The sequence below is a fragment of the Papaver somniferum genome, chromosome 11 (assembly GCF_003573695.1).
Source record: "Papaver somniferum cultivar HN1 chromosome 11, ASM357369v1, whole genome shotgun sequence".
NCBI lineage: Eukaryota > Viridiplantae > Streptophyta > Magnoliopsida > Ranunculales > Papaveraceae > Papaver > Papaver somniferum.
This window is the reverse complement of record NC_039368.1, coordinates 125,015,920-125,041,810: the sequence shown is the minus strand read 5'-3', so window position 1 is coordinate 125,041,810 and position 25,891 is coordinate 125,015,920. Positions and strand designations below refer to the sequence as shown.

At 36.2% G+C, this 25,891-nt stretch overlaps 2 protein-coding genes and 1 long non-coding RNA gene across 9 annotated transcripts; 2 read left to right on the top strand and 1 right to left on the bottom strand.

Moving 5' to 3' along the window:
- The first annotated feature begins 425 nt into the window (after positions 1-425).
- On the top strand, positions 426-1,312 carry LOC113320867. Its single transcript, XR_003346326.1, has 3 exons — positions 426-582; positions 659-796; positions 1,097-1,312. It is a non-coding gene; the product is annotated as an uncharacterized LOC113320867 (long non-coding RNA).
- Positions 1,313-13,372: 12,060 nt separating this feature from the next.
- LOC113322142 (kinesin-like protein KIN-14N) lies at positions 13,373-22,664 on the top strand. Of its 7 annotated transcripts, XM_026570170.1 has the most exons (14): positions 13,375-13,490; positions 15,680-15,873; positions 15,953-16,306; positions 16,451-16,636; positions 16,750-16,815; positions 17,566-17,691; positions 17,782-17,911; positions 19,793-19,902; positions 20,043-20,210; positions 20,306-20,490; positions 20,564-20,647; positions 20,740-20,838; positions 20,925-21,028; positions 21,143-21,920. In XM_026570170.1, exons 2-9 carry the CDS (start codon positions 15,685-15,687, stop codon positions 20,193-20,195), a joined length of 1,314 nt encoding a protein of 437 aa, XP_026425955.1. In that variant the 5' UTR covers positions 13,375-13,490; positions 15,680-15,684; the 3' UTR covers positions 20,196-20,210; positions 20,306-20,490; positions 20,564-20,647; positions 20,740-20,838; positions 20,925-21,028; positions 21,143-21,920. The 7 variants fall into 7 exon arrangements, with proteins under 7 accessions (XP_026425957.1, XP_026425955.1, XP_026425954.1 ...); XM_026570172.1 differs by having other exon boundaries at positions 13,373-13,490; positions 15,735-15,873; positions 20,306-20,647; XM_026570169.1 differs by having other exon boundaries at positions 20,306-20,647.
- LOC113322143 (kinesin-like protein KIN-14G) lies at positions 18,933-19,483 on the bottom strand. The gene is made up of 3 exons (XM_026570177.1): positions 19,380-19,483; positions 19,188-19,292; positions 18,933-19,073 (listed from the first exon to the last, which is right to left on the bottom strand). The coding sequence occupies exons 1-3, from the start codon at positions 19,449-19,451 to the stop codon at positions 18,975-18,977; spliced, it is 276 nt and encodes a 91-aa protein (XP_026425962.1). The 5' UTR covers positions 19,452-19,483; the 3' UTR covers positions 18,933-18,974.
- Positions 22,665-25,891: the final 3,227 nt, after the last annotated feature.

The window sequence follows — 25,891 nt, the reverse complement described above, 5'->3', positions numbered from 1 at the left end:
AAATACAAAATCAAACATTTGAATGGGCTGGTTTCAACACATTCATGGGACTTTGTATAAAGGCAGGTTAAAGTCACACAACAATGCCTGAATCAGAAAGAAGTGCGACAGCGTTGCATCACCAGCAGGATAATGTAGCAGTAATCGAAAGTAAAAGAACAAGCTGAGTATCATAGTTACTGGAGTGGACCCTTTCATTTTTGTTTATTTTGAGTGACATGATTAAACTCCCGCCAACTCTAAAAATTTTGAATTTTGAATTTTGCTAAGTTCACTTTTGACACAGTGAATAACACCTTTGAAAGCATGACACTCTCATTTGAACCTGCACTGAGGGTTTGGCGAAAAGCATGCAGGGGAGTTATAGAGCTTGATGCCTGCCATCTAACAGGGGAATATGGGGGAGTATTGAATCAAAAGTGGATGGTTGTTTATTAGTACATTTGCAGGTTACATTTTCAGATTGTTGAGTTCCTTACATATAGCATTAAGTTGTAAACTTGAATGCATAATTCTGTTTTTTGCAGCAATGAAGACTTCATCTGAGACCCATTTAAAACCGTCACAATCTGTACAAGTGAGGTATGCTATGTTTTTGTTGTGTTCATTCTTGCAAAATTTCATCTCCATTTTTGATTGGCAGTGATCTTTGTTGCAGGTTTGATTTTGCAGTGGGCAGTTTTTGAAGCAATGACCAGATTCTCCGCAAGCGTAACAACCATTCTCTACTGGTAATTTCACCATCTTGCATTTGACAGGATCGATGGCATCGTCAAACCATTCAAAGTACTGACAGGTTGGAATTCAACACTTCAAAAACATTTTTTCGTTTGTTTCTTTTGCTTTTGAACACAATAGTTGCCTTATACCATTACATGGTATATATTTGCACCTGGAATAAATCCAAGGACATACCTTTGGATCATGAATTCCCTGTGCACAGATAGAACATGAAATTAGGGGTTGTTTTAATCTTAATCTTACCTTGCTGCTGCTACTGCTGCCTGGAGAGTTTACTTCATTTTGGCTCATGTCTTATTTATTTTTATTTTTTTGATCTGTTGAGTATGACAAATACTATGGTTCTTCTCTGCAGGGCCTAATTTATATGAATGAAGCTGAATCTGACCGTTACAAATCCAACCGTTACAAATCCGACCGTTGCAATGAGTCACCGAGTTGACTCGATACTGGTTTGGTTACGAACTCAGACGAGGGTTAAGTCGTCTTTTACCTAGCAGGTTAACTGCCACGTAGCCAGTTAACTACCTAAATCCGTTTTTTGAAAAAAACGGGATGGAAAATGTCAATATCGGCCAGTTTACATAAAGATTCAAAAAAACGGCCAGTTTCTTAAATATGGTTCAAAAAGGTGGTTACTTTATTAAAAATCCCTTGTTTATTTTGAGTGACATGATTAAACTCCCGCCAACCCTAAAAATTTTGAATTTTGAATCTTCCAAGTACAATGTTTCGGGCAGGGTGCCATTACATCACAATCACTTGTTTCTCTCTCCCATATAATATTAGATAAGAAATCTGTTTTACCTCTCTCATCTCTAAATTCTAGATCTCCTCCTCCTCCTCCTCCTCCTCCTCAAAACTCTCTTCTAGATAATCTGATTCATGTTCAAATCTCACCACCATCATACTCAGTATTTACCAACATAATCTGATAATACAGTATAAACCATCATAACCTGCAGCACCATCATGAAGAGCAGTATGTTTCCAAATCGAAATCGGTACTCTTCTTCTTCAACAAATCTCTTCTGATTTTCGATTCACAGTGTAGTAATCTTTATTTTTTTCTTTCAATTTTTTTTTAATCCTGATGATGCACTTGTAGCTATGAGGTTCTAGATAGTGTTTATTTGTCTGTTTTGTAAAGGAAAAATTCCCATTTCTTTTTCAATAATTAATAGATTTAGTTCAATTTTTTATGCTAATTAGTTGTAGTTACTTACTAATCATGGGGGTACATCGATTGATTCTGTGACATAGGATCGCTTTTGGAACTGGTATTGAAAACAGTCATTCCCTTGAAAGTGTTTGTTCAAATGCATCAATGACATAAGTAGTTTTTAGGATGGTTAGGATTCACTAAAACTACATTCGACTGACATGATTGCTGAATGCAGCAACATATAACGTTAATTTGAAGTCACCTAGAGAGTAGATCTTCATTTCTAATGAGGCTTGAATATTATGTTTTTTGCCGTCATTAATATGTGTTCGGTGATGATTTATACTGTATTATCATGCTTGCATTTCGAGTCATACAACATTATATGGTAAATCTAACAATTTAAAAGATGTGTTAGAAGTTGCTTCTTATTCAGTTATTTTCTCTTGGTTAACCGTTATAGGTTCATAATATGTATGCTTGGGAAGTTCTGTTGCGAGTGTTAGATTGGACCATGAGCTGCTTGTTATTTGGAACTTCCTAACTAAGTTTGTTGGAGTTGGACAATAATGAAGGTTTCTGTGGACCAATGCTGGTAATTCTCAAGCCAAAGCTCATGTGCCAGTTTGATGTGAATTTTAACCTCTTTATGTAAAACTAATACAAATTTAATGCGTCTTTTAACTATTGAGGTCTCTAAATATTCCACCATGGTCTGTTGTGTAGTCCACTTTCTTCAGCAACATTTTTTTTTTAATTCTAATTGTTTCTGGCTGGCTGAATCGCAGGCTAAATCTGCTTAGGCGTGGGCAGCAATGCGAAAATCTCCACTGTTTGCCATTAATTCTTGATATTTGGTAAGTAGTTAATTGTTATCTAATTTATCTTAATTTGGTCCTGCTATTGAAAATACTAAACTTATCGATGAAGAGTTTTAAGATTTTTTTTCCTAAGCTTTATCATTGCATACTGTATTGGTGTCTTAGCTCTCAAGTTGTTTTTTATGACATGCATCTCATTATACCATTATACAATTTGCTAGTGTCATATGCTAATTAATATGTGTGGTATTATGATACTCCCTCTAGTTGAAATACACATAGGTTAATTCAGTTATGTCTCATACATGTTTCTCCTGAATAGTAATTTTCTCGGCTTATACGTTGTACTTATGTAGGATATAGCATTCGTTTGTGACATCTGACATGTGCTATAAGACATAGCTTCTTACCAAGAATCTTAACTCTCGAGTGATCACATCTAAAATGAACTAGTAATTCTTAGAATCCGAAAGACTCATGAGTCATGACCTACAATATAAGTTTTTATAGTGACACCATTTTGATTCAAGCTACTCTTCTATAGATTACTTTACTTACCAAAAATAAAACACAACATGTAAAATTTAATGAATGTCTAACTCCTGCATGAACACTGAGGTTAAATTAATGTCCTGATGTTTTATAGGTACATTGTTTTCTCTCCATTGACAAACCCTCAAAACCTTGTATTTATCTTTTTTCTTGTCTCACCTTCCAGATTGCTGAGAGCTCTGGAGCTCAATGCTCTCTAGAAGAATGAATACTTAAAGCCTTCTAGCACAGTGGTTTAAACTAAGAAAAGAAATGGTTCCAGTGAGGGTAAGATAATATTCTTCACTGCTTTACTGGTTATCCGCCAGGCTACCTTTATAAGTACAAGTGTTTTATCCGCATCTTCTGCTCAGGCATTTTAAGTAACATGGCATCTTTAACTTCTTATATAATGGAAGTTTTTTAACTATTAAGTGTGAATCTTGTTTTCTATTTCTTGGTTGTTGCACTACAATGAACCTTAGAATTCGTTGCTTATGCATGTATGATATATATTAGTGGAAAGCGAGGTTAGGGTTTGTGACTGTTCAACTGATAAAGTCAAGGCTACAGTAGAATAGTTGAATGGTCATGTAAGTCTTCGCGTGGGACCTGTATCTGTTTGACATTTCCTCGGTTTTGTTTTAGCATGGAGCAGAAGGTAAGATCTCTATCACTCATGAATCCTTGCTAGTGGGTTAGTTTTCAGACTTGTATGTTTGTATCCTAATAGGATGTTTGATTTGTCAAATTAATAAAGGCAAATAATTTCCAAATATATAAAAAAAAGGATGCACCACTAATCACACACTAGAAGTTCTTATCATTTTGTAACTGATAATAACTAAAATTTAAATAAACATCGAAAACATGTTTTCCCACATAAAGTTGATATTTAAAAGTAATTATTTTTTCATTTTAATTCCGTTCTACAAATGTTATTTGGTTTACTCCTCTTTATACTCTCTTTGCTATTCTTCAATGTTTTCTCAATTATCGGTTCTTCGCTATTTTCTCAATTTTCGATCTCATTCTGAATTGTGTTTTGATATGGTTAAACCTATTTACAATTCTGTACATGAAAAACACTAAAACAAACCACCAACCAAAAAGTAACTCAAATAAATCACCTTACTAAAATTCAATAAATATATATTTTTGTGGAAAAGACAAAACATCTTAAATAAATGATGTGTGTTTAGAGACTAAGGGTTGTAAACGAAGCAAAAGGCACTAAAATAAAGAATACTAGAAAATTGTGCCTGTTCCACTAAATTGGGAATTGTGTGTATTTAGAGACTAGGAGTTGTATATGAAGACATGACTTCGTAATGAAGACTGAAATTTGTGCCTGTTCCACTAAAGAAGTTATGCCCGTTCCACTTGGGAATTGAGGTGTGCTTTGAGACGAAAAACTGCATACGAAGACAAAAGGCGCTGAAATGAAGACTGCAATATCAGGAAATTGCGCCCGTTCCACTTACGGGAATTGATGTGTGCTTAGATAGTAGGAGCTGTATACGAAGACAGAAGACGATGAAATGAAGACTGCAATACCAGGAAATTGCGCCCGTTCCACTTATGGGAATTGATATGTGCTTAGATAGTAGGAGCTGTATACGAAGACAGAAGACGCCGAAATGAAGACTGCAATACCAGGAAATTGCGCCCGTTCCACTTATGGGAATTGATGTGTGCTTAGATAGTAGGAGCTGTATACGAAGACAGAAGACGCCGAAATGAAGACTGCAATACCAGGAAATTGCGCCCGTTCCACTTATGGGAATTGATGTGTGCTTAGATAGTAGGAGCTGTATACGAAGACAGAAGACGCCGAAATAAAGACTGTAATACCAGGAAATTGCGCCCGTTCCACTTATGGGAATTGATGTGTGCTTAGATAGTAGGAGCTGTATACGAAGACAGAAGACTGCAATACCAGGAAATTGCGCCCGTTCCACTTATGGGAATTGATGTGTGCTTAGATAGTAGGAGCTGTATACGAAAACAGAAGGCGCCGAAATGAAGACTGTAATACCAGGAAATTGCGCCCGTTCCACTTATGGGAATTGATGTGTGCTTAGATACTAGGAGTTGTATACGAAGACATAGGACGCCGAAAAGAAGTATGTAATACCAGGAAATTGCGCCTGTTCCACTTATGGGAATTGATGTATGCTTAGATGCCAGGAGCTGTATACGGATACAAAAAGACAGAAGACGCTGAAATGAAGACTGCAATACCAGGAAATTGCGCCCGTTCCTCTTATGGGAATTGATGTGTGCTTAGATACTAAGAGCTGTATACAAATACAAAAGATGCTAAAATGAAGACTGCAATACCAAGGAAATTGCGCCCGTTCCACTTATGGGAATTGATGTATGCTTAGATAGTAGGGGCTGTATACGAAGACAGAAGACACTGAAATGAAGACTGCAATACCAGGTTATTGCGCCCGTTCCACTTATGGGAATTGATGTGTGCTTAGATACTAGGAGCTGTAAACGAAGACAAAAGACGATGAAATAAAAACTGCAATACCAGGAAATTACGCCTGTGCCACTTATGGGAATTGATGTGTGCTTAGATACTAGGAGCTGTATACGAAGACAGAAGATGCTGAAATGAAGACTGCAATACCAGGAAATTGCGCATGTTCCTCTTATGAGGATTGGTGTGTGCTTAAATACTAGGAGCAGTATACTAAGACAAAAGACGTTGAAATGAAGACTACAATACCAGGAAATTGCGGCCGTTCCACTTATGGGAATTGATGTGTGCTTAGATATTAAGAGCAGTATACGAAGACCAAAATCGTTAGAATGAAGACTAAGAAATTGTGCCCGTTTCACATACTTGGGAATTGAGGTCTGCCTAGAGACTAAGAGCCGTATACAAAGACAATATACGCTGAAATGAAGACTGCAATTGCGCCCGTTCCACTTATAGGAATATGTGTGTGCTTAGAGACTAAGAGCTGTATACGAAGAGAAAAGACGCTGAAATGAAAACTGCATTACTAGGAAATTGTGCCCGTTCCACTTACGCGAATTGATGTCTGCTTAGATATTAAGATTAGTATACGAAGACAAAAAGCGCTAGGATGAAGACTAAGAAATTGCGCCCGTTTCACTTACTTGGGAATTGAGGTGTGTTTCGAGACGCAAAGCTGTTTACGAAGACAAATGACGCCGAAATAAGACTGAAATACAAAGAAGTTCCGCCTGTCCCACTCACTTGGGATTCGTTGTGTGTGAATGCAAGAAGAAACTAGATATGTGTAAAACAAAGTGGTACAGATTCTTAACTCCAACTACATTTTTACTAAATGTTGCAAAGACTTATGACCAGGGAATTGGAGTACCTTGTTTGTTTTTGCAGGTCTCAATTACGTATTCCTAGGACATATTCAATAGAGGTATTTAATGAGGCAGAATGCTTTCCTGTTTGGCATTCATCAGCCTGCTGCTCGGGTATAGTATCAATCAAATTAGACCTGTTTGGCTTTTCTTTTATTGCTCACTACTCCGACATTGTGTTTAAATATATTCTTATTCATGATCTAAACTTGTGCTGAATGAAAGAAGAAAACAAGATACATATCAAATAAAAAGGTACGAATTTTTAACTCCAACGATATCTTTACTAAATTTTTCAACGATTTCTGACTTGGGCGTCGGAGTATCTTGTTTGTTTTTGCAGGACTCGATTATGTGCCCCCAAGGACAAATTTAGTAGAGGTAGTTTTATGAGGCAGAGTCCTATCCTTTTTGGCATTTCATCAGCCTGCTTCTTGCGTATAGTTTCAACTAAATTAAACATGTTTAGCTTTTGTTTTATTGCTCACTAGACTATTGGTAATCTGGCATTTTTTTAGTTGTATTCTTATTCATGAGCAAAAATTGTGCTGAATGAAAGAAGAAAACAACATACGTGTAAAAAAAAGGTATGAATTCTTAACTCCAACGATATGTCTACTAAATTTTGCGAAGATTTCTGACTTGGGCGTCGGAGTACCTTGTTTGTTTTTTGCAGGTCTCGATTATGTACTCCCAAGGACAAATTCTGTAGGGATAATTTATGATCAGAACGCTTTCATGTTTGGCATTTGATCAGCCTGCTGCTTGCGTATAGTTTCAAATAAAATATCCATGTTTAGCTTTTGTTTTGTTTCAAATAAAATATCCCTATTTAGCTTTTGTTTTATTGCTGACTAAAACTGTGTATGCTATTGGAAACATTCATGAACTATGTTGCCGTAAATACTTATGTGGAGACAGTTCCAATATTCATTAAGGTATGTTTTTCCCATGATAAGTTCTTGACAAACTTGAATTCATAGAGAGATTTGGACTTAGCAAAAAAAAAAATTGAATTCGTAGAGAATCTCTTAATAGATATTCTGTCAAGGATCTAAATCAATGATTTGATTAGTGTATTCTGTTTTTGCGTATTTCACGAGTTAAATCAAAGAATAGTGCTGGGAATTATAACAAGTGAGTAATTTTTGCTGTTAATTTGTTTTAGGTATTTGATTCTATGTTTACCTAAGTATCAGTGAAATGAAATTGGTTCTGATTGTGTTGTTTTCCTGTTTAAATGGTTTATCAGTAAAAGTAGCTAAACTGAAGACATGAAAAAGGAGATATAACTAAGACTAGCACCTTATGGAAACAAATGTGAGTATTACTCGTTTTTTCTAATTTAAAATTTTCTGTTAATATGTTATGGGTATTTCTATGGTTTTATTAGAAGATTGTTTAAGTTTTTAATTCTGATTTTTGCGATTTTCTTGTTGCTGTTGTTGTTGTTGTGTTTAGATGAGAGTCGACCATTTGACTTGGTAGATGGTAAGTAACTCAAAAACCAACTGTACTAGGTAGCGATTCGGTAGCTTCATTTACAAATTATATTAATATTCATCAAGTATTTAAGGCGGGAATGATTACAAAATGGCGCAATTTTGCCATTCAGGGCAAAAAACAAACAATTACTAGAATATAAACTCCAGAATCTTCATACCAAAAACAGTTATTCTTATTTATTTTTTTTAACAGGAATTACTAGAATATAAACAAGTAAGATCCTCCATAAAGAAGAGTTAGAGAGGAAGGGGAGAAAGAAAGGAGGAGCAGCTCCCAGCGTTTTAGAGAGAGTTTAATTATTCCAGGTATGTTTGCTTCATGTTAACACAGTACTAAATCTCTGCTGCTTGTTAATGATTTCATTTTCCCCCAAATTAAAAATTCATAGTATTATTGCTAAATCTAAGTTTAATTTCTACTTGTGGGATCTGATTTTCAAACCCCTTGAGAGATTTCTTACCTGTTTATCATTAGCTTTATTTCGTTGCTTGTCTTCTTTTTGCTTTCCTCTGTCTTGGTATCTAAATTACGGTTGTTAGTTGCTGTTTTAGAGGGATGAAAATGGTATGGAGGTTTTTTGCGTAATGAATCTTATCCACTGTCTACTTAGCTTATACTATTATAGTATAATAATAATTTTACTGTCTTAGTTTCTACTTAATTGGTTTTGATTGGTTGAGTCTCTTACTGTCACCAAATTTTCCTTAGAATCTAATTTCCTCTTGACTTGAAATAACTGATTATCCATAGCAGTGCATCTATTGTTTGTGCCGAGGACTAACTACTCTCACTGTTTGTGCTGAGGACTTGTTAATCAAGGATGTGCCTCACTTCAATTTTTAGGCATGTACTGGTATCAATCTCGTTTTAATCCACTAAAAACAACCATTGGCCTGCAAGAAAAAATTAGCTTGCACATCCTATTGACGTTACCTTAATCAAATCATTGGTAGCTTGGAATTGGCATAATATAATGTTCATTTAAAACCCATGTAGATTATGGTGTATGCTTCTAGCGTACAATCACTTGTAATCCCGTTTGAATGAAGATTTGTGCTCGTAGATTGTGTTGTAGCGGAGAGTGAATCCCCACTCTTAAGTTACTGGTCCTTTTTCTTACTACTACTGTACAGTTGGATGCAAAAGCTGTGAATTATTCACAGGACCTTTCAAGTCCCATAAGAATCACCATTTTGGTTTCTACCGACTCAATTTTGATGCTCTCTATTTTACCATCTTTGTTTTGTTTTCCACAAAGAACTAAGATTGTTTCCTTTGGTTGCGCGCAACAATGAAGAACAGCCGAAAATACCAGAAGGAAAAGAAAAAGAAGTACAACAGACTGAATTTGAAGAAGAAAATCAAAGCAAGAAATGCAGAAAAAAGGGCGCAGGGCAGTTCCAGCGGGCAATTTTGGAAAGAGTAATGCAGTGAATCGCCCCCCTTCCTTGCATCCTCCTCCTACTTGTGCACCAGCTGTTGTCACCACTCTGTGGTATGTTCAACATAATTGCTTTCTTATAGTTCAGTGCATATGTATGTCAGCATGTGATAGATATGTGGATAATCCTTTTTTTCAGTGCTAGGTGCAGCAGAAGCTGTCAAAAGAAGAAGAGACCAACAGTGAAGTGGACGCTCGAAGAGGAAGCGATGCTCAAGGTACCCAATAATTTGATGTTTTCTTGGTATATAAGAACTAAGAACAGTATGTTTTCAACAAATTTCCAAAATACTATATACTAACAAGGAGTATTGTCTGCTGTTTCATAGGCATTATTGCTGCAACATGCGGGGACTATTACGAAATCTGGTCCTTGGGAGGATATGCTTTTAGAGGGAAAGCCTGTATTCAAGAGTTCTCGAATGGCAGGTGATTTGAAGGACAAGTGGCGCAATGTCCTGCCGCATTGGTTAAATGAACCCTGAAGCACTAAAACGTGAAGCTATTTTGAGTATAACTAAGAGTCGATGAATCTTTTTGGATTGAAGAAGGCTATTTTGAGAAAGACTGCAGAACGTTAGATGTGATTTTGTATTAAAAAAAATGACTGCTATAGTTATAAGCTTTAAGGGCTTAGTTTATTTTGAAGTGGTTAAGCTGTGTAGCCTGAATACTCAATTCTTGAGTCGGGATCTTTTAACATTCAAGTATCAGCCACGGCTACCACTCCTTATTCACACGGAACGGAATATATAATGTAAATTTTTGAATCTAGATTCTCTGGAGACAATTTCTGTACCCGTTCCTTATATGTGCGACAACATTGAATATCAAAGGCTAGAGAACTTTGGGTGTGCGTAGGATTTCCCCTTTCACGATTCTTGCCTCATTCTCTGGCTCTGATTTGTAGTCCTCTTCTTTGGTTTATCAGGTAAAGAAACATTTACTTGCCAAGTTCTTGTTCTGATATCCAGCAATTTCTATACCTAAGATACTAAAAAAGATACAATTTTGTTAGCAAAGATTGGAATGCAGATATAAAATTTTGTCTAACAGAGATTGGAATGCCAATAAATATCGTCATGATTCTTTATGATAATGACCAAACAATATTAGACTGGAGATTATGAACATGCTGGAGCTAGAATGGTGTCTCAAACATTTAGGGTGGCTGCTAAGCTAGGTACCAAAAAAAATAAGCACTAGAGTATTGTGCAGTAGCAGTTAATTTCCAAAGCACAATCATGCTATGAAATCAGTTAAACTATCAGACAACACAAGATTTAAGTGGTTTGATCAGGGTGATCTACGTCCACTGCAAAGACGATTAAAAGATTTCACTATGAGTTAACAATATTACAAAGTAAAACAAACCCCTCTCAAGAACCCTGACCCCCTCTTTCTGCCTCACACATAGAGCAACACTAATATCTCTGTTTCTATCACAAATTAGGTTTTCTGTAGAATAGATAAGCAGGCCAAATGAATTCTAGTCTAGTCATATTACAACAGTATAAAGAGACAGCATTTTGTGTGCCTCTAATGTGTTCTGTATACCAAAGTAGAGCAATTTCGGAGACATTTGTATATATATTGTGTTGTTTATTATTTTAATAATGAAGTGCAAACTGAAGGCCGTATAGAACAAGTCCAAACATGTTCAGAATCTATCTAGGAATCTTCTTCCGGCATTGAGATTGAGCAGTTGGAGCAGCATAGAGGGTAATAAGAGGAACAAGGAGTAGAACTGATGATTTATTATGATCCTCAGAGATGAATGAGATCCCCACAAGTGACATATACCTAAAAATTGGACATTGAGAACCCAATTAAGATCTCTGGAATCCGGACAACTGATATAAATACGAATAACTAATACACAAACAAAATGCTACTTGGAGACTTACTTCACGGATACCAGCCACAAATGCATTGAGCTTTCTATATCTTTTTCCATTCAATCAAGCCAATGAAGAAGTAAAAAATCTACAAATAACAACCAGGAATTTGACATTGATTAATAAGAAAACCATTTTCCTTACTGTGATAATACAAGAAGTGCCCAACTTAAAAAGCAAGAGAAAATCAGCAAGAGTATCATGTCTGCAAACGAATGCATCAAGCTCAAACCAAAAGTATTGTCAGCCATCCCTCCAAACATTTCTTCTCTGTTAATACCAAATCCAATATCTCAAATAAATATAAATTTTGTGATAGTACAAGAAGTACCCAACTGAAGAAATAAGAAAAAATTAGAGAGAGTACCATGTTTGCAAATGAATGCATCAAGCTCAAAACCGAAAGTATTTTCATCCATCCCTCCAAACATTTATCATCTGCTAAGACCAGTTATCTCTATTTAAGTATAGGTTCTCAAATAGCAATTGAAATCAGAATTCTGAAGAAGTAAAACTAAAACAGGAAACTTGGAAACCTATTGACATGATCTTTCTCCTTCTCAGATTCAGAACCAGCAGCCTTCTTCTGTGTTATTCAACCTAAATTGAACTGTACCAGAATTCAACCTCAAATAAAATTACACAACATTTTAGTTAATAAGTACCAGAAACAAATTTCACCAAGAACAAAATAGTTTTATAAACGTAATCCAAATGCACAGTACTAAAAAGTCCATCTCTACACAAATATCCTACCAAAACTGGAATTGAATATTTATAGAGAACCTTTACCAACTACTTACCAGGAAACATAATCCGCAGCAACCAATCATTTCATTCTATCACCAATCCACCAGTAATATAACCAGCTTTCAAAACCTTTCCGACATCCAATTTAAAAGTTCACAGTTACCGCTTCACCACTCACCTTTTCACTATATACCGTGTCACCGCAAAACGTTTGATGGGTGAGCAGCAATGGGTATGCAGCAATGAGTGTTTCACTATTTCACCAAGAACGGTTTCACCACGTATTTTTTCATTGCACAACTTTTCACCACACACCTTTTCACCGCATACTTTTCATCACACACCTTTTCACCTCACACCGTTTCACGGGTGCGCGGCAATGGGTGTTCACCACTTCATCACACACCGTGTCACCACACACCGTTTTAAGGGTGTGAGGCAATGGGTGTGCGGCAATAGGTGTGGCAATGGGTGTGCATCAATGGGTATGTGGCAATAGGTGTTTCACCGCACATCGTTTGACGGGTGTGCGACAATAGGTGTGGCAATAGGTATGTGGCAATGGGCATGACATTGGTTATGTGGAAATGGGTGTGAAGGGCGCAATGAATGTGAGACAATTGATGGGTAACAGTGATAATGGCTGATTGGCAATGGTCGTAATCCAACTGGACCTTCGACTGAAAGCAGCAATATTAATATAATCAGTGTACAACTGTTATATGAAATGATTCCACAATGAAATACAAACATACCACTATCTCAGTACTAAGACAAACAAAGCTAACAAAAGTTGACACATACCCTTCTTCTTCTCAACACCCACCCCCATCCCCCAAAATTTTAACTCTTAAATCTGATTTTAACTTAAACAAACTAATTAACTTAATTTAACTAATCATTAACACTAGTTATTTAGGGGTAATTTAGCGATTTCAAAAAATGGATAAGAGATAACCCATATTTACTATTTCATAACCCTTTTTTATCCAGTAATTAGGATAAAAATATGTCAACTTCAATCTGAACGCCCAACCTAACTATATATACTCTCTAATCGTCGCGTCGTTGCTAGCGAACAAGAGCCTACGGGCCTCGGTGCGTTTGCACAAAGGCTATTTTCGTCATTTGACCGTATATGTAATCTGGGGACGGTTAGATTAATAAAAAACGAAGAAAAACGAGAACTGAAACTCAAAATTCAGAAAATAGGAGGTCTCATCGTATCCCTCTGGAACCCTAGACAAGTCGCTCCAGGATCAGCAACTCAAACCCAGGTCAGTTCTCTTTCTCTCCCTCCCTCTCTTTTTATATCAGGGTTTTTCTTTTTCTGCTTGAAATTACTTGTTAATTCGTGAACTTCATCGAAATTTTACTTGCAGAAACTGAGAAAACCCTGGCCCTAATTTATGTATTGATTCTTGAACTAGATAACAATGTGGATGAATGAATCGCATGATTTTCTGAAAACCGTTTCACAATTCGAAACACTGGAAACGAAGTACCCAATCTCATAAACCCTAGAAAGGTGAATATTGAGTTGTAAAAAGAGGAAAAGACCTAACTAACAAATGCTAGGAAGATGTGAAGCCTTAATGATTCCATCATTCCTCAGGTTGTTCTTAGAGAACCATGGTTTTAGGGTTTTGATTGATGAATTAGAGATCCTTGAGTGTTTGACAAAAAGTTTGGATGAGTGAATGTGGGTGAATTAATGGGTGTTGTTATCTACGGAGTTTGTATTGTTTTGTTTATATCTTCCTTGAATTGTTTTTTTAGAAAACAGTGGTTGGGGATTTTGATTACAAGTTTCAGTATTGGGTTATTTTTATGAGTTTGTTTTGATATCTCGAGAAAAGAGTACCAAACTAGATGAAAGGAGATATCCTAATGCTGTGTGAGTATGAACAAACTCAAAAGCAGAAGAATAGATCGGGATTTGAAGTTATTGGTAATTTCAGGTTTGTTCTGTGCATAATTATATTCTTCCCATCTTGCTGGGCATGTTTCTAGTTTATCTGATTGCTTAGTGATCTGTTTAATTGCTAAGAAATGTAATTTTGGCAAAAGGAGATTCATAACAATGATATATTGGTTCTTAAACTTTTATGCACGCTTCTATTTCTTAAACTTTGAAGGAAGAAAGGAAGGTAGTTGAAGTTTTAGTTGAAGAGGTGAGTCTCAAAATCTCTCTGTCTAGTTAACAATGCATAGGTGGAAGCTGGTATAGTCAGCATGTTGTAGCGGAAGTTTAAGGAAAGATCCTTCTAAACAAACCGAGAGAAAAACTCTCCCAAAACTGGATAAGTGGTACCCAGATATGGGCATAATGTCTTGGGGGGATTTCTCTCTCGGTCCGCCTATCTTTTTTGCATAAATGTTACGTATGAAGACTTGTAAATAGAATGGGTTGGCATGTGATGTAAGGGGGAATACATTGAAATGCATATGTTAGTTGAAGGATTGATGTTAGGTAAATTCTAATTTGGGTTTTCAAACCTCTCTACAGTTTGATAACGGGAATGGCTTCATTAATGGATTGTTATAATATGGTTTTGTTTCATATTAATTGATCTTGATTTGAATGTCTATGTTGGGTTTGGGTTAATTTTGATAATTTCTTCTCATACATTGTTTAATTGGGCTGATTCTAGGTCGATTCTGCTTTGTCTTTGTTCTAACCTATCTTCAAAGTTGCTACGCTGCACAAATCAGGTTTAGGTTGAAAACTCCCACGGTGTTTAGTTCAATCCAAAATGAGATTTTTGTAATTTAGCTGATGGTTTTGAGTTTAATCATTACTGATCCTGAATTGAATTGGATCTAATGTGTTATACCCTACAGGCTACACGGCATGATAATGCGCCCCATAGATATCGTCAAACATTTAAGGTTGCATTTTGTATAGGCTAGTTTTGGACTTGCGTTTTCGTGTTGCTTGTTGTATTTTTGTCAGGGCGGTAATAAGTTTTTTTTTTTTTTGTTGCTATCTGTGTGTATGCTTTTTTCAATTTGGTTGGAGTATTGGCTTAAAGAGAGTACCAAACTAGATGAGAGGAGATATCCTAATGTTGTGTGAGTATGAACAAACTCAACAGCAGAAGCATAGATTAGGATTTGAAGTTATGGTAATTTCATTTTTGTTCTGTGCATAATTATAATCCTCTCATCTTGCTGGGCGTGTCTTTAGTTAATCTGATTGCTTAGTGATCTGTTTAATTGCTAAGAAATGTTATTTTAGCAAAAATTCTCTCCTTGATAAATTGGAGCAAGCCTGTTATGTTTCCATTTGTCATTACCATGTTTCCATTTGTCATTACCATAGAAAAAAACTTGAGATGTTGATCTCCATCTCAGGTGGTCTCATATTCCATTAGCTGTCCTATGGAGACTGGTGATTCAGTCATCTTAAGGGTGTTTATACTGGTTCTGATTTTCTTCTTGTTGTTGTTTCTCTGTTTAAAAGCCAAAATGACAAAAGCATCAGCATCAGCATCAGCATCAGCAATGAGTCGTGTAAGAGCAAAGAGAGTTCCTACCCAACAAGAAATAGATGCACTGGACCGTGCCACTAAATTCATGAAATCGCTACCTGACTTTATAGAAAGCTGTTTTTGTAAGGCGCTAGAGCGAACTCATTTGGTGACACGCTCAACTTTTGTAAGTCAAAAATATACCATTGGTTTAAACTTAGTAGTTAAATTTTTTGTTTTTTCTGATTGTTTATTTTTGGTTTCAGCCTATACCAAAGCATTTCCAAGAGACGATCACACGACCAAACGAAGAGACGGTCACACAACAAAACGAAGAGACGGTCACACAAAAAGACGAAGAGACGGTCACACACGAAGAGATTGTCACACTTAAAGATGAAGAAGGTGGAAAGTATATAGTCAAGTATAAGTACAAATCTAAAAGTTTTCAAGGTGGATGGTCTGGTTTTGTCAAGAACCAAGACTTACGGGTTGGTGATGCCGTGGTCTTCAACCAAATAGACAGATTTGTTTTTGATGTTTACATGTTCCGTGCTAGAGACAAATCAGAAAATGTGGTTTGTCAGCACCAATGTAAGAGCAAATGTGCTGCTGATAAGGTAAGTTACTACCTTTTGATTTGTTCATTTGTATCTTTTTTTTTAAACCAACGAGTATTTTCCCCTCCCGGCAAGGTTCTTATCATATTGTTTGTGTCCACAGACTTGTTTTTCTAAACCAATGTGTATTGTTTGTTTCCACAGGCCTCTACCTCTACTTCTTTTACTGAGGCGAGGGAATCCATTTGTCCTGAAGCTATGAGTCTGAGGACAGAGTTGGAAGAGCTGAAACAAAAATTACTAGAGATGGCTCAAGATCGAGACCGCCTGCTGTTACAAGTTAACAGTTTATCATATGCTGTCAAGTACAATGGCGAATCATCTGTACAGGTAGACAAATTGTCAGTAAAATCAAAGTCCAATTGAAATTGTATTTGGTAGCCATCATTTCCTGTAAGTATTGAGTATGAAGGTTTACCAAAATCTGAATACTTCTATTGCAGGAGTCGAAAAATTTACTGATTAAGACATTGGAGCGTGATCTAGCTGATGTCAGAGGAAAATTGCAGGTAAATTTGCTCAAGTCATAAGAAATATAAGGCTAGCATGATAAAATAGATATGGTTTATGGTCGTTTCGTTTTTGTTATGTCAGATAATGACAACTGGCGTTAAGAATTTATCACAACTGAACATGTTAAAAAGTACTGAAAAATATTTCAAGGTATTAAGATATTAAAAATATTAAACATGTTGAACAGTTTTGTATCAAGATCAATCTAGTTGTGTCTGAATTATCAGGATCCGGATTCCAATAATTACGAATCTTGTAATTCATCTATCAAGATATGAACTCAACAAGAACAAGTATTGTTTTTGATCTCAAACTATAATCGCTTCTCCCCCGATGTTGCATTGTTACTATCTAATGACATGGCAACCTCCTTTTCTGATTTTTTTTTTAGGTTCGGCAATTGCGTAGTTTAAAAATACTGATAAATTTCCCTCTCCTACCTGCCCTAAATTCCAACCTTAAATTTTTTTAGAGATATGGCCAAGGATGTAAGTCATCATCCCTATTTGTGTTGTGAGTACTGCAAAAGGAGGGTGGCCTCCAATCATATCAGTCCAAATAGCGTTCTTATAGTCCAAATTTGAACATGCTGCTAGGGACCATTGGATTACTAGGATGTCTAAGTTTCTTTTTGCCAGAGGAAACAGATTCATGGTATTTCAAATTGACACATGGAAATCCTGTCAGCTTTTCCTAGCATTTTGTTTTTCACTGTGGCTGATGCTTATGACTCTTTCCAATTTTAGGTATCTTCCAAGAAAAATATGGAGGTACAGTCTGAACTGGAGTCACGAAATAAGCTTGTGGACACCCTCAAAAAAGAGCTTGTTGAGGCAGAGAAGCTAAGAATAAAGCTTCAAAACAAGATATTGGTAACATTACTTATTTCAATATGGTTCTTATAATTTTATTTGATTTCACACTTTTTTTGTACTAACCGTAGATCTGCAATTGAACTGCAGGAACTCAAAGGAAACATTCGTGTTTTCTGCAGGGTACGACCTCCTGTACATGATGATGGTAAACAAATAAAAATCTCATATCCCAAATCAGTGGAAGAGAAAGGCCACGCCATCCATTTGTCCAAAAATGGTATGCCATCAAGCATCTTTTTTTTTTCTCAGATTACCATCTCATAACCGGTTTTTGTCTTTATATGATATGCCCTAAAACATGGTTCAAAATCTCAGCATATTTGAAGAAAATTTGGTTCATGTGATTGGAAATTCTCCAACTGCATCTCTACTTGTTCATTGTTTTCTTTCGACAATAAGTGATGGATTTGGTTGTGTCAGCATATGCCAAAATAAACTTACTAAGCTCTGCCAAAGCAGAGCCGGGAAATAAGGTCCGAGTATTTTTGGATTCAATTAACACCAGACAAATTTAGGGGATTAAATATCAGGGTGTCAAGATAACAGATTACAAGATCATGAAGAAAAACTGGACAATAAATAGATTAACATCTAAAGGACATTGAAAATATAACTAGAGCTGCAGCCTCCTTCTAGAATATGTAAAAGTATGTAGTACAAGGTGATAAGAATAACGAAAAACTACAGTTTGACGAAAATATAACTATACTTGATAGATAAAACAAAAAAATGATACACTCTTCAGATTTTCCAACTATTCAGTACCATAAGAAAACACTTACTGTTCTTATATATGCTGCAATAATTCTTAAAGAAAAGGAAATCAACTAAGAATCAGAAGGGAATCTTGAACCCTATTTTCTACATTTCTCAGCCAAACATTGAAGAGCAATCTTGGCTACCCGCCAGCATAATGAACAAGAGGTATTCGTGGAAGTGTCTGAATAGTTAGAGGAGGAAGAGAATATGTCGATCTGTGAGCAGAGAGAGGAGATGGATTTTTTAAGCTTGATACTGGAGTTTTGAAGAGATGTGATGAAGAAGAAGAAGCCTCGGCAGCAGCAGCAGTTTTTTTACCTCCTACTCCTGTCATTTTGGGAGTGGTGCAGCCAGCAAGATGCATCGGTCTTTTAGGAAGAGGAGGACGAGATCTGTGAGTAGTGGAGATAAGAGGAGAGAGATCTCTTGGTGTAGACTTGGGAGTGTTGAAAAGAGATGAGGAAGATGAAGAAGCCTCACCATCACCAGCAACATCGTTCTTACGAGTAACAACACATGCATTAACTGTGGCTGCAAGACTTTACTGAGTGACGCACCGACTCTAGAGAAGGAGATATGTTGACCACCATCAAAGTTTTTGAGTCCCCCTCGAGACAAGGCTGTTAAGAAACGATTAATAAACAAAATGAAGAAGAAATAAGCATCCGACAACAATAAGAATAGTTATTATTCATCGTCATTGTACCAAAATCAAACAAGGGATCCTTGTTTACCTGGAGAAGGTGTGTAAGTAGTGATTCTCTGTAGGGTACGTGTGTATTCTTCTGTACAAGCGCTTGAATGACACCAGTGAAAGCGGATAAACTTTTGTTTATCGCCTGTTCATTAAGAATTCCAAAAATTAGTCTCAATACGTGATGACATATGTAAACAACAGGGAAAAAAAAGTTTGATAATATAAGCACCTTTGCTTCTTCTGCACGGTCCCCAATTGCGCCGCTCTCTTTGAGGTTTTCGTTGCCGGCTAAATCTATCATATTCAGGAAGTCGTGCACTTGGGAACTCTGATTAGAAAAAAAAAACCGGCCATGAGGGTGCTGAACTGCTGATAACTATAAAATAAAAAAATAAAAACATTCAGAGAAATATACTTACCTCGGTAACTCGAGATATGTTGAGGGTCAAGACAAGATGACTTCAAGGATTGTTCATTCATCAATGTATGTTCCGTACATCTGAAAGAAACAACAAAAACATTTTGAAACTGAAGACCACTGCTGTTGTCGCACAACTTGTAAAGGAATATACCTCCTTTCGGAAACCTGTTTCAGAAGGGAGATAAATTGTTCTCAGCATGGCAATATTCTGTTGTCATCAGGTTATTTGCATAAATTTGCGTTCGACAGAGTATTCGATCCCAAGGCAAAACAAGAAGATATTTTTGTGGATGTATCTGAGTTGGTGCAGAGTGCGCTTGACGGGAAGAAGGTGATGTTCTTTCCTTCAGGGGTTTCTTTACTATTATCATGGTTTGCAATCTCTCAGTTAGATGTCTCTGGCATTATTCATTTCGGTGTCAATTGGTACAATGTGATATCCTCTGTGTCATGTATGCTTTGTGCTTATAGGTCTGCATATTCGCGTATGGCCAGACTGGTTCTGGTAAAACATACACCATGATTGGTGGCTTAGATCAGAAAGATAAAGAAGAAAAAGGAATAATACCTCGTTCAGTGGAGCAGATATTTCAATACTTCCAGTCTGTAAAGACCAAGGGATAGAAGTATAACCTCAAGGTTTGAAGTGATTCTTTCTTGTATTTGCTTTTTCTATTTGTTTGGATTTGGGAATGCTGGTGTCTCTGATGTTATTTTCTTCTTTTGTTTTGAAGGTAACGGTGCTAGAAATATACAAGGAACAAATCCATGATCTGCTGGATCCGAAAAGTGGCGAGCAAAAGAAGTACATAATTAGTCATGGCAAAGATGGAAAAGCAGTAGTTCCCCACCTCACTGAAGAAGATATTTCTGGGCCAGAACAATTTATCTCCTTTCTGAAACAGGTTTCCGAAAGGAGGTATATTCCTTTACAAGCTGTGCGACAACAACAGTGGTCTTCAGTTTCAAAATGTTTTTGTTGTTTCTTTCAGATGTGTACGGAACATACATTGATGAATGAACAATCCTCAAGAAGTCATCTTGTCTTGACCCTCAACATATCTCGAGTTACCGAGGTAAGTATATTTCTCTGAATGTTTTTATTTTTTTATTTTATAGTTATCAGCAGTTCAGCACCCTCATGGCCGGTTTTTTTTCTTCTAATCAGAGTTCCCAAGTGCACGGCTTCCTGAATATGATAGATTTAGCCGGCAACGAAAACCTCAAAGAGAGCGGCGCAATTGGGGACCGTGCAGAAGAAGCAAAGGTGCTTATATTATCGAACTTTTTTTCCTTGTTGTTTACATATGTCACCACGTATTGAGACTAATTTTTGGAATTCTTAATGAACAGGCGATAAACAAAAGTTTATCCGCTTTCACTGGTGTCATTCAAGCGCTTGTGCAGAAGAATACACAGTACCCTACAGAGAATCACTACTTACACACCTTCTCCAGGTAAACAAGGATCCCTTGTTTGATTTTGGTACAATGACGATGAATAATAACTATTCTTATTGTTGTCGGATGCTTATTTCTTCTTCATTTTGTTTATTAATCGTTTCTTAACAGCCTTGTCTCGAGGGGGACTCAAAAACTTTGATGGTGGTCAACATATCTCCTTCTCTAGAGTCGGTGCGTCACTCAGTAAAGTCTTGCAGCCACAGTTAATGCATGTGTTGTTACTCGTAAGAACGATGTTGCTGGTGATGGTGAGGCTTCTTCATCTTCCTCATCTCTTTTCAACACTCCCAAGTCTACACCAAGAGATCTCTCTCCTCTTATCTCCACTACTCACAGATCTCGTCCTCCTCTTCCTAAAAGACCGATGCATCTTGCTGGCTGCACCACTCCCAAAATGACAGGAGTAGGAGGTAAAAAAACTGCTGCTGCTGCCGAGGCTTCTTCTTCTTCATCACATCTCTTCAAAACTCCAGTATCAAGCTTAAAAAATCCATCTCCTCTCTCTGCTCACAGATCGACATATTCTCTTCCTCCTCTAACTATTCAGACACTTCCACGAATACCTCTTGTTCATTATGCTGGCGGGTAGCCAAGATTGCTCTTCAATGTTTGGCTGAGAAATGTAGAAAATAGGGTTCAAGATTCCCTTCTGATTCTTAGTTGATTTCCTTTTCTTTAAGAATTATTGCAGCATTTATAAGAACAGTAAGTGTTTTCTTATGGTACTGAATAGTTGGAAAATCTGAAGAGTGTATCATTTTTTTGTTTTATCTATCAAGTATAGTTATATTTTCGTCAAACTGTAGTTTTTCGTTATTCTTATCACCTTGTACTACATACTTTTACATATTCTAGAAGGAGGCTGCAGCTCTAGTTATATTTTCAATGTCCTTTAGATGTTAATCTATTTATTGTCCAGTTTTTCTTCATGATCTTGTAATCTGTTATCTTGACACCCTGATATTTAATCCCCTAAATTTGTCTGGTGTTAATTGAATCCAAAAATACTCGGACCTTATTTCCCGGCTCTGCTTTGGCAGAGCTTAGTAAGTTTATTTTGGCATATGCTGACACAACCAAATCCATCACTTATTGTCGAAAGAAAACAATGAACTAGTAGAGATGCAGTTGGAGAATTTCCAATCACATGAACCAAATTTTCTTCAAATATGCTGAGATTTTGAACCATGTTTTAGGGCATATCATATAAAGACAAAAACCGGTTATGAGATGGTAATCTTAAAAGCCATTTATCCATATATTTTGGTTAATGTCAAAACTGCCCTTATTTTTATATAACTTTTAAATTTAGATTTTTTACTAATTAAGTATTTTAAAAAGATTAAATTTTTTTTTAGTATCTCACGTCTCAGAGTCAGACGGCTGCGGTGCAAAAGGTGATCCTTGGTGACTTATCCTCAACAAACAAAAGTTCTACTTAACAGTTGGCTCTTCAGAACTTTATTCAGGTATGTGGACTAGCTTCTTCTTATTGTGTCGACGATACTGCCTCCCTTCCATGCACTCCATGACGGTTACTTACTTTGACGCAATTAAGAAGAAAATCCGCGACCAATTTTCTATGTCTATAAGAGATTCCATTCTGTGGCAGTGCAACAGAGTTAAGCATGCACAAGATTATTTATTGGTCGTACTTATTAGTGGGCTTAATCAATGCACCTGGCCGAGACAGTTTAGAGTTGTTCTTTGTTACCGCTTGGGTATCCTACTGTTTGTTGAGAATAATTTATGCTCAAGTTGCAACATCCCTATGGATATATTTGGAGACCACACGCTTCATTGTGCCAAGGATGTTGGACCTAAGTCTCAACATGACTTTGTACGCGATGTAGTCACTGACATTTGTTATAAGGCTGGTGTACCTGCGCGTAAGGAAGTTTCCCTAGGATTTCTGTCGGATGATGGAAAAGATTTGCGGCCTGCTGATATCTTCATTCCTAACTGGGAGAATGGTCAAGATATTTGCATGGATGTTACAGGGGTTTCTCCTTTCAAGGGTGAAGGCACTCGCTCTTTTGTTCCAGGCAAAGATATATCTAGTGCTGTTTCGCGAAAACACACTAAGTACTTGGACAAGTGTATATCTCATGGCTATGATTTAGGTGTTTTAGCTTTCTCTACTTTAGGGGAACTTGGGGATGATATTTTGTGTTTTTTCAAGTGTCTGAAGAATTGTTTAGCTAGCAGGGACGTTAGTAGTGGTTTTGGTAGTTTTATTTTTCATAGATTAGGCATTGTTATTCAAAAAGGTTTTGGTGCCCGGCTTGTTGCTAGGTTGCCCACCAGTTTGTAATTGTCTATTTTGAATCTTTTTAAAATATTTTAAGAAGATTAAATATTTAAATAAAGATATTTATTTTATTTTATTTTAGTTGTTTTTCTAATTATTAGAATAAAAAAAATATTTTTTTCTACTATTTTTCTTTTTAAATATTTAAGTTTTAATTTTTTTAATTATTCTCTTTTTACTTTTAAAAAAAATAATTAAAAGAAAATAATTAAAAAAAAAGTTAGAACAATATTTTTTTTTCAAAAAAATTTAAATGACAAAATAAATAATACTACATCCTAGTTAGGGTAAATTAATAAATTCATTAAGGACAACTAAGTAATTTACCTTTCTTGAATACCCCTTATCACCACATCCTAGTTAGGGTAATCATTTTGTATGCCCCAAAGTTTTCTTGTATGCCCTAAAACATAGTTAGAGATTTTGACCTTAATGGGCTAATTTGTGATTTTACTATTCAATTAAACCCATGTCATGTCCCAATCTCTCTATCGGTGGGAGTGATTTTTTTGGGACCATGCTAAGGTTAAGAGCATCTCCATTCTCCAATGCTAAACTCGTAAAAATAGAGTGGTGAACCTTTTTTTTTTGGGAACGACGGTTGCCACCTAATTGTCATGAAACACGTTAAAAAAATCTGTAGTAGAAATTAACATTTAGTCCCATTTTTAGTGGACTTTGTACGCTCTAGTCCTTCCAACCAAAGCCTATGACGCTTTAATCTAAAAACGGCTCGTGTTTCACAGTCTCGTCCAAATCTTGACGAGTTAGTCCAAATTTGGACCGTTCCAGCGATTTTCGATTATTTTTGATATCAGAACTGACCTTCCATCGATTCTATATGTAAACAATGCTTTTTGAATTTGTTTATTTTTCTTATCTGAGATTGAGATTGAGAGAGAGCGAGACAGAGAGAGAGAACGATGAATCAGATTTCAATCGTTTCTCCAGATATAGTTTGAAAGTATTATGAGATCGATTTGAATTAGTTTGAAAGTATTATGAAATCGATTTTTTTGATCTCAGATTTGGATTCATTACAAATTTTGAGGTAGATCGATCCAGATATAAATTTCGGAGGTGATTTAGCAGATTCATAGAGGTTAGATTGGATTTGATCGTTTCTGCAGTAGAATTCAACCTCAGGTTAGTTTTGTTTTAGTTGTACGATCTGTTACATCTAATTTTTAGGTTTTTTTTTCTTCTGATTTTTTGGTTTTTCTGAGTTTATAAGTTGATGATATGAATACGATCTATTACATCTTATTGTTTGTATGATCTTGATTTGATTTTTGTTATATCTTAGCTTTTGATTCTCGTGATGATTTTTGTTTTATGATGCATGATACGAAATCAAACTGATATTAGATCGTAGACTTCTGAATTATTCAATTACGTGTTCCAGTAAGAGAGCATTTAACACTTGGACTGGATCACCAAAAATCAATTTGATTCCAACAGAGGAAAGTCCACAAGAGAAGCCAAAAAACTTGTGGAACACTGGAATGACATCCAAGAAATGTTCTGGAAAACTAAAAGTAGAGATTAAAATATTAAATTAGGGGACAAAAATACAAGATACTTCTATGATTCTGCTAAAAAGAGAATTAGAAGAAATAAGATTAATCGTATCCAAAAAGATGATGGCACTTGGATACATTCCTTCAAGAACATCTCTGATTGTATCACTAATCACTTTGAGAACATGGCCACCTCTGAAAACATAGCCATCAACCATACCCTTATAAATCTCATCCTCAAAACCATCACCAATTCAGATAATGTTAACCTCCTCCTTAACCCTGATGCTATAGAGATCAAGAACATCCTCTTCAGTATGGATGGTGAAAAAAAGTTTAGGTCTCAATAGCTTCCCTTTTAATTTCTTTCAGGCCAACTCGGAAGTGGTTGGAAAGGAAATCATAGAAATGGTTCAAAAAAATTTCAGTTCTGGATTGCTTCTAAAAGAGATGAACTCCACCTTTGTAACCTTTATCCCTAAAGTTGAGATCCCAACTACACCAGCTCAGTTTAGACCCATCTCTCTATGTAACACTACTTATAAAATAATTTCAAAACTTCTAGCCCAAAGACTCAAACCCCTTCTACCCAAACTCATTTCTCCCTTCCAATCTGCTTTCATCCATGGCAGACATATTTTTGATAACATTTCTATAACTCATGAGCTTATTTATCATATGAATATTAGAACTGGTAAGAAAGGTGATAAACGAACTATGGGAATAAAGATTGACATGGCTAAAACCTTTTGCAGAGTTCATTGGGATTTTCTTCTATATATCATGTCTCATATGGGTTTCAACCCAAAATGGTGCAATCTCATACACCATAGATCTCCACTACAAATCTGGCAGTGCTGGTGAATGGTACTCCTGGCAACCTCTTTAAACCTTCAAGAGGTCTCAGGCAAGGAGACCCTCTATCTCCTTATCTATTCCTGATATGCATGGAAGCTCTCACCAGAAGTCTTATCAATGCTGAATCTCAAGACCTTATCCATGGTAGAAAGCTCAGTCCTACAGCTC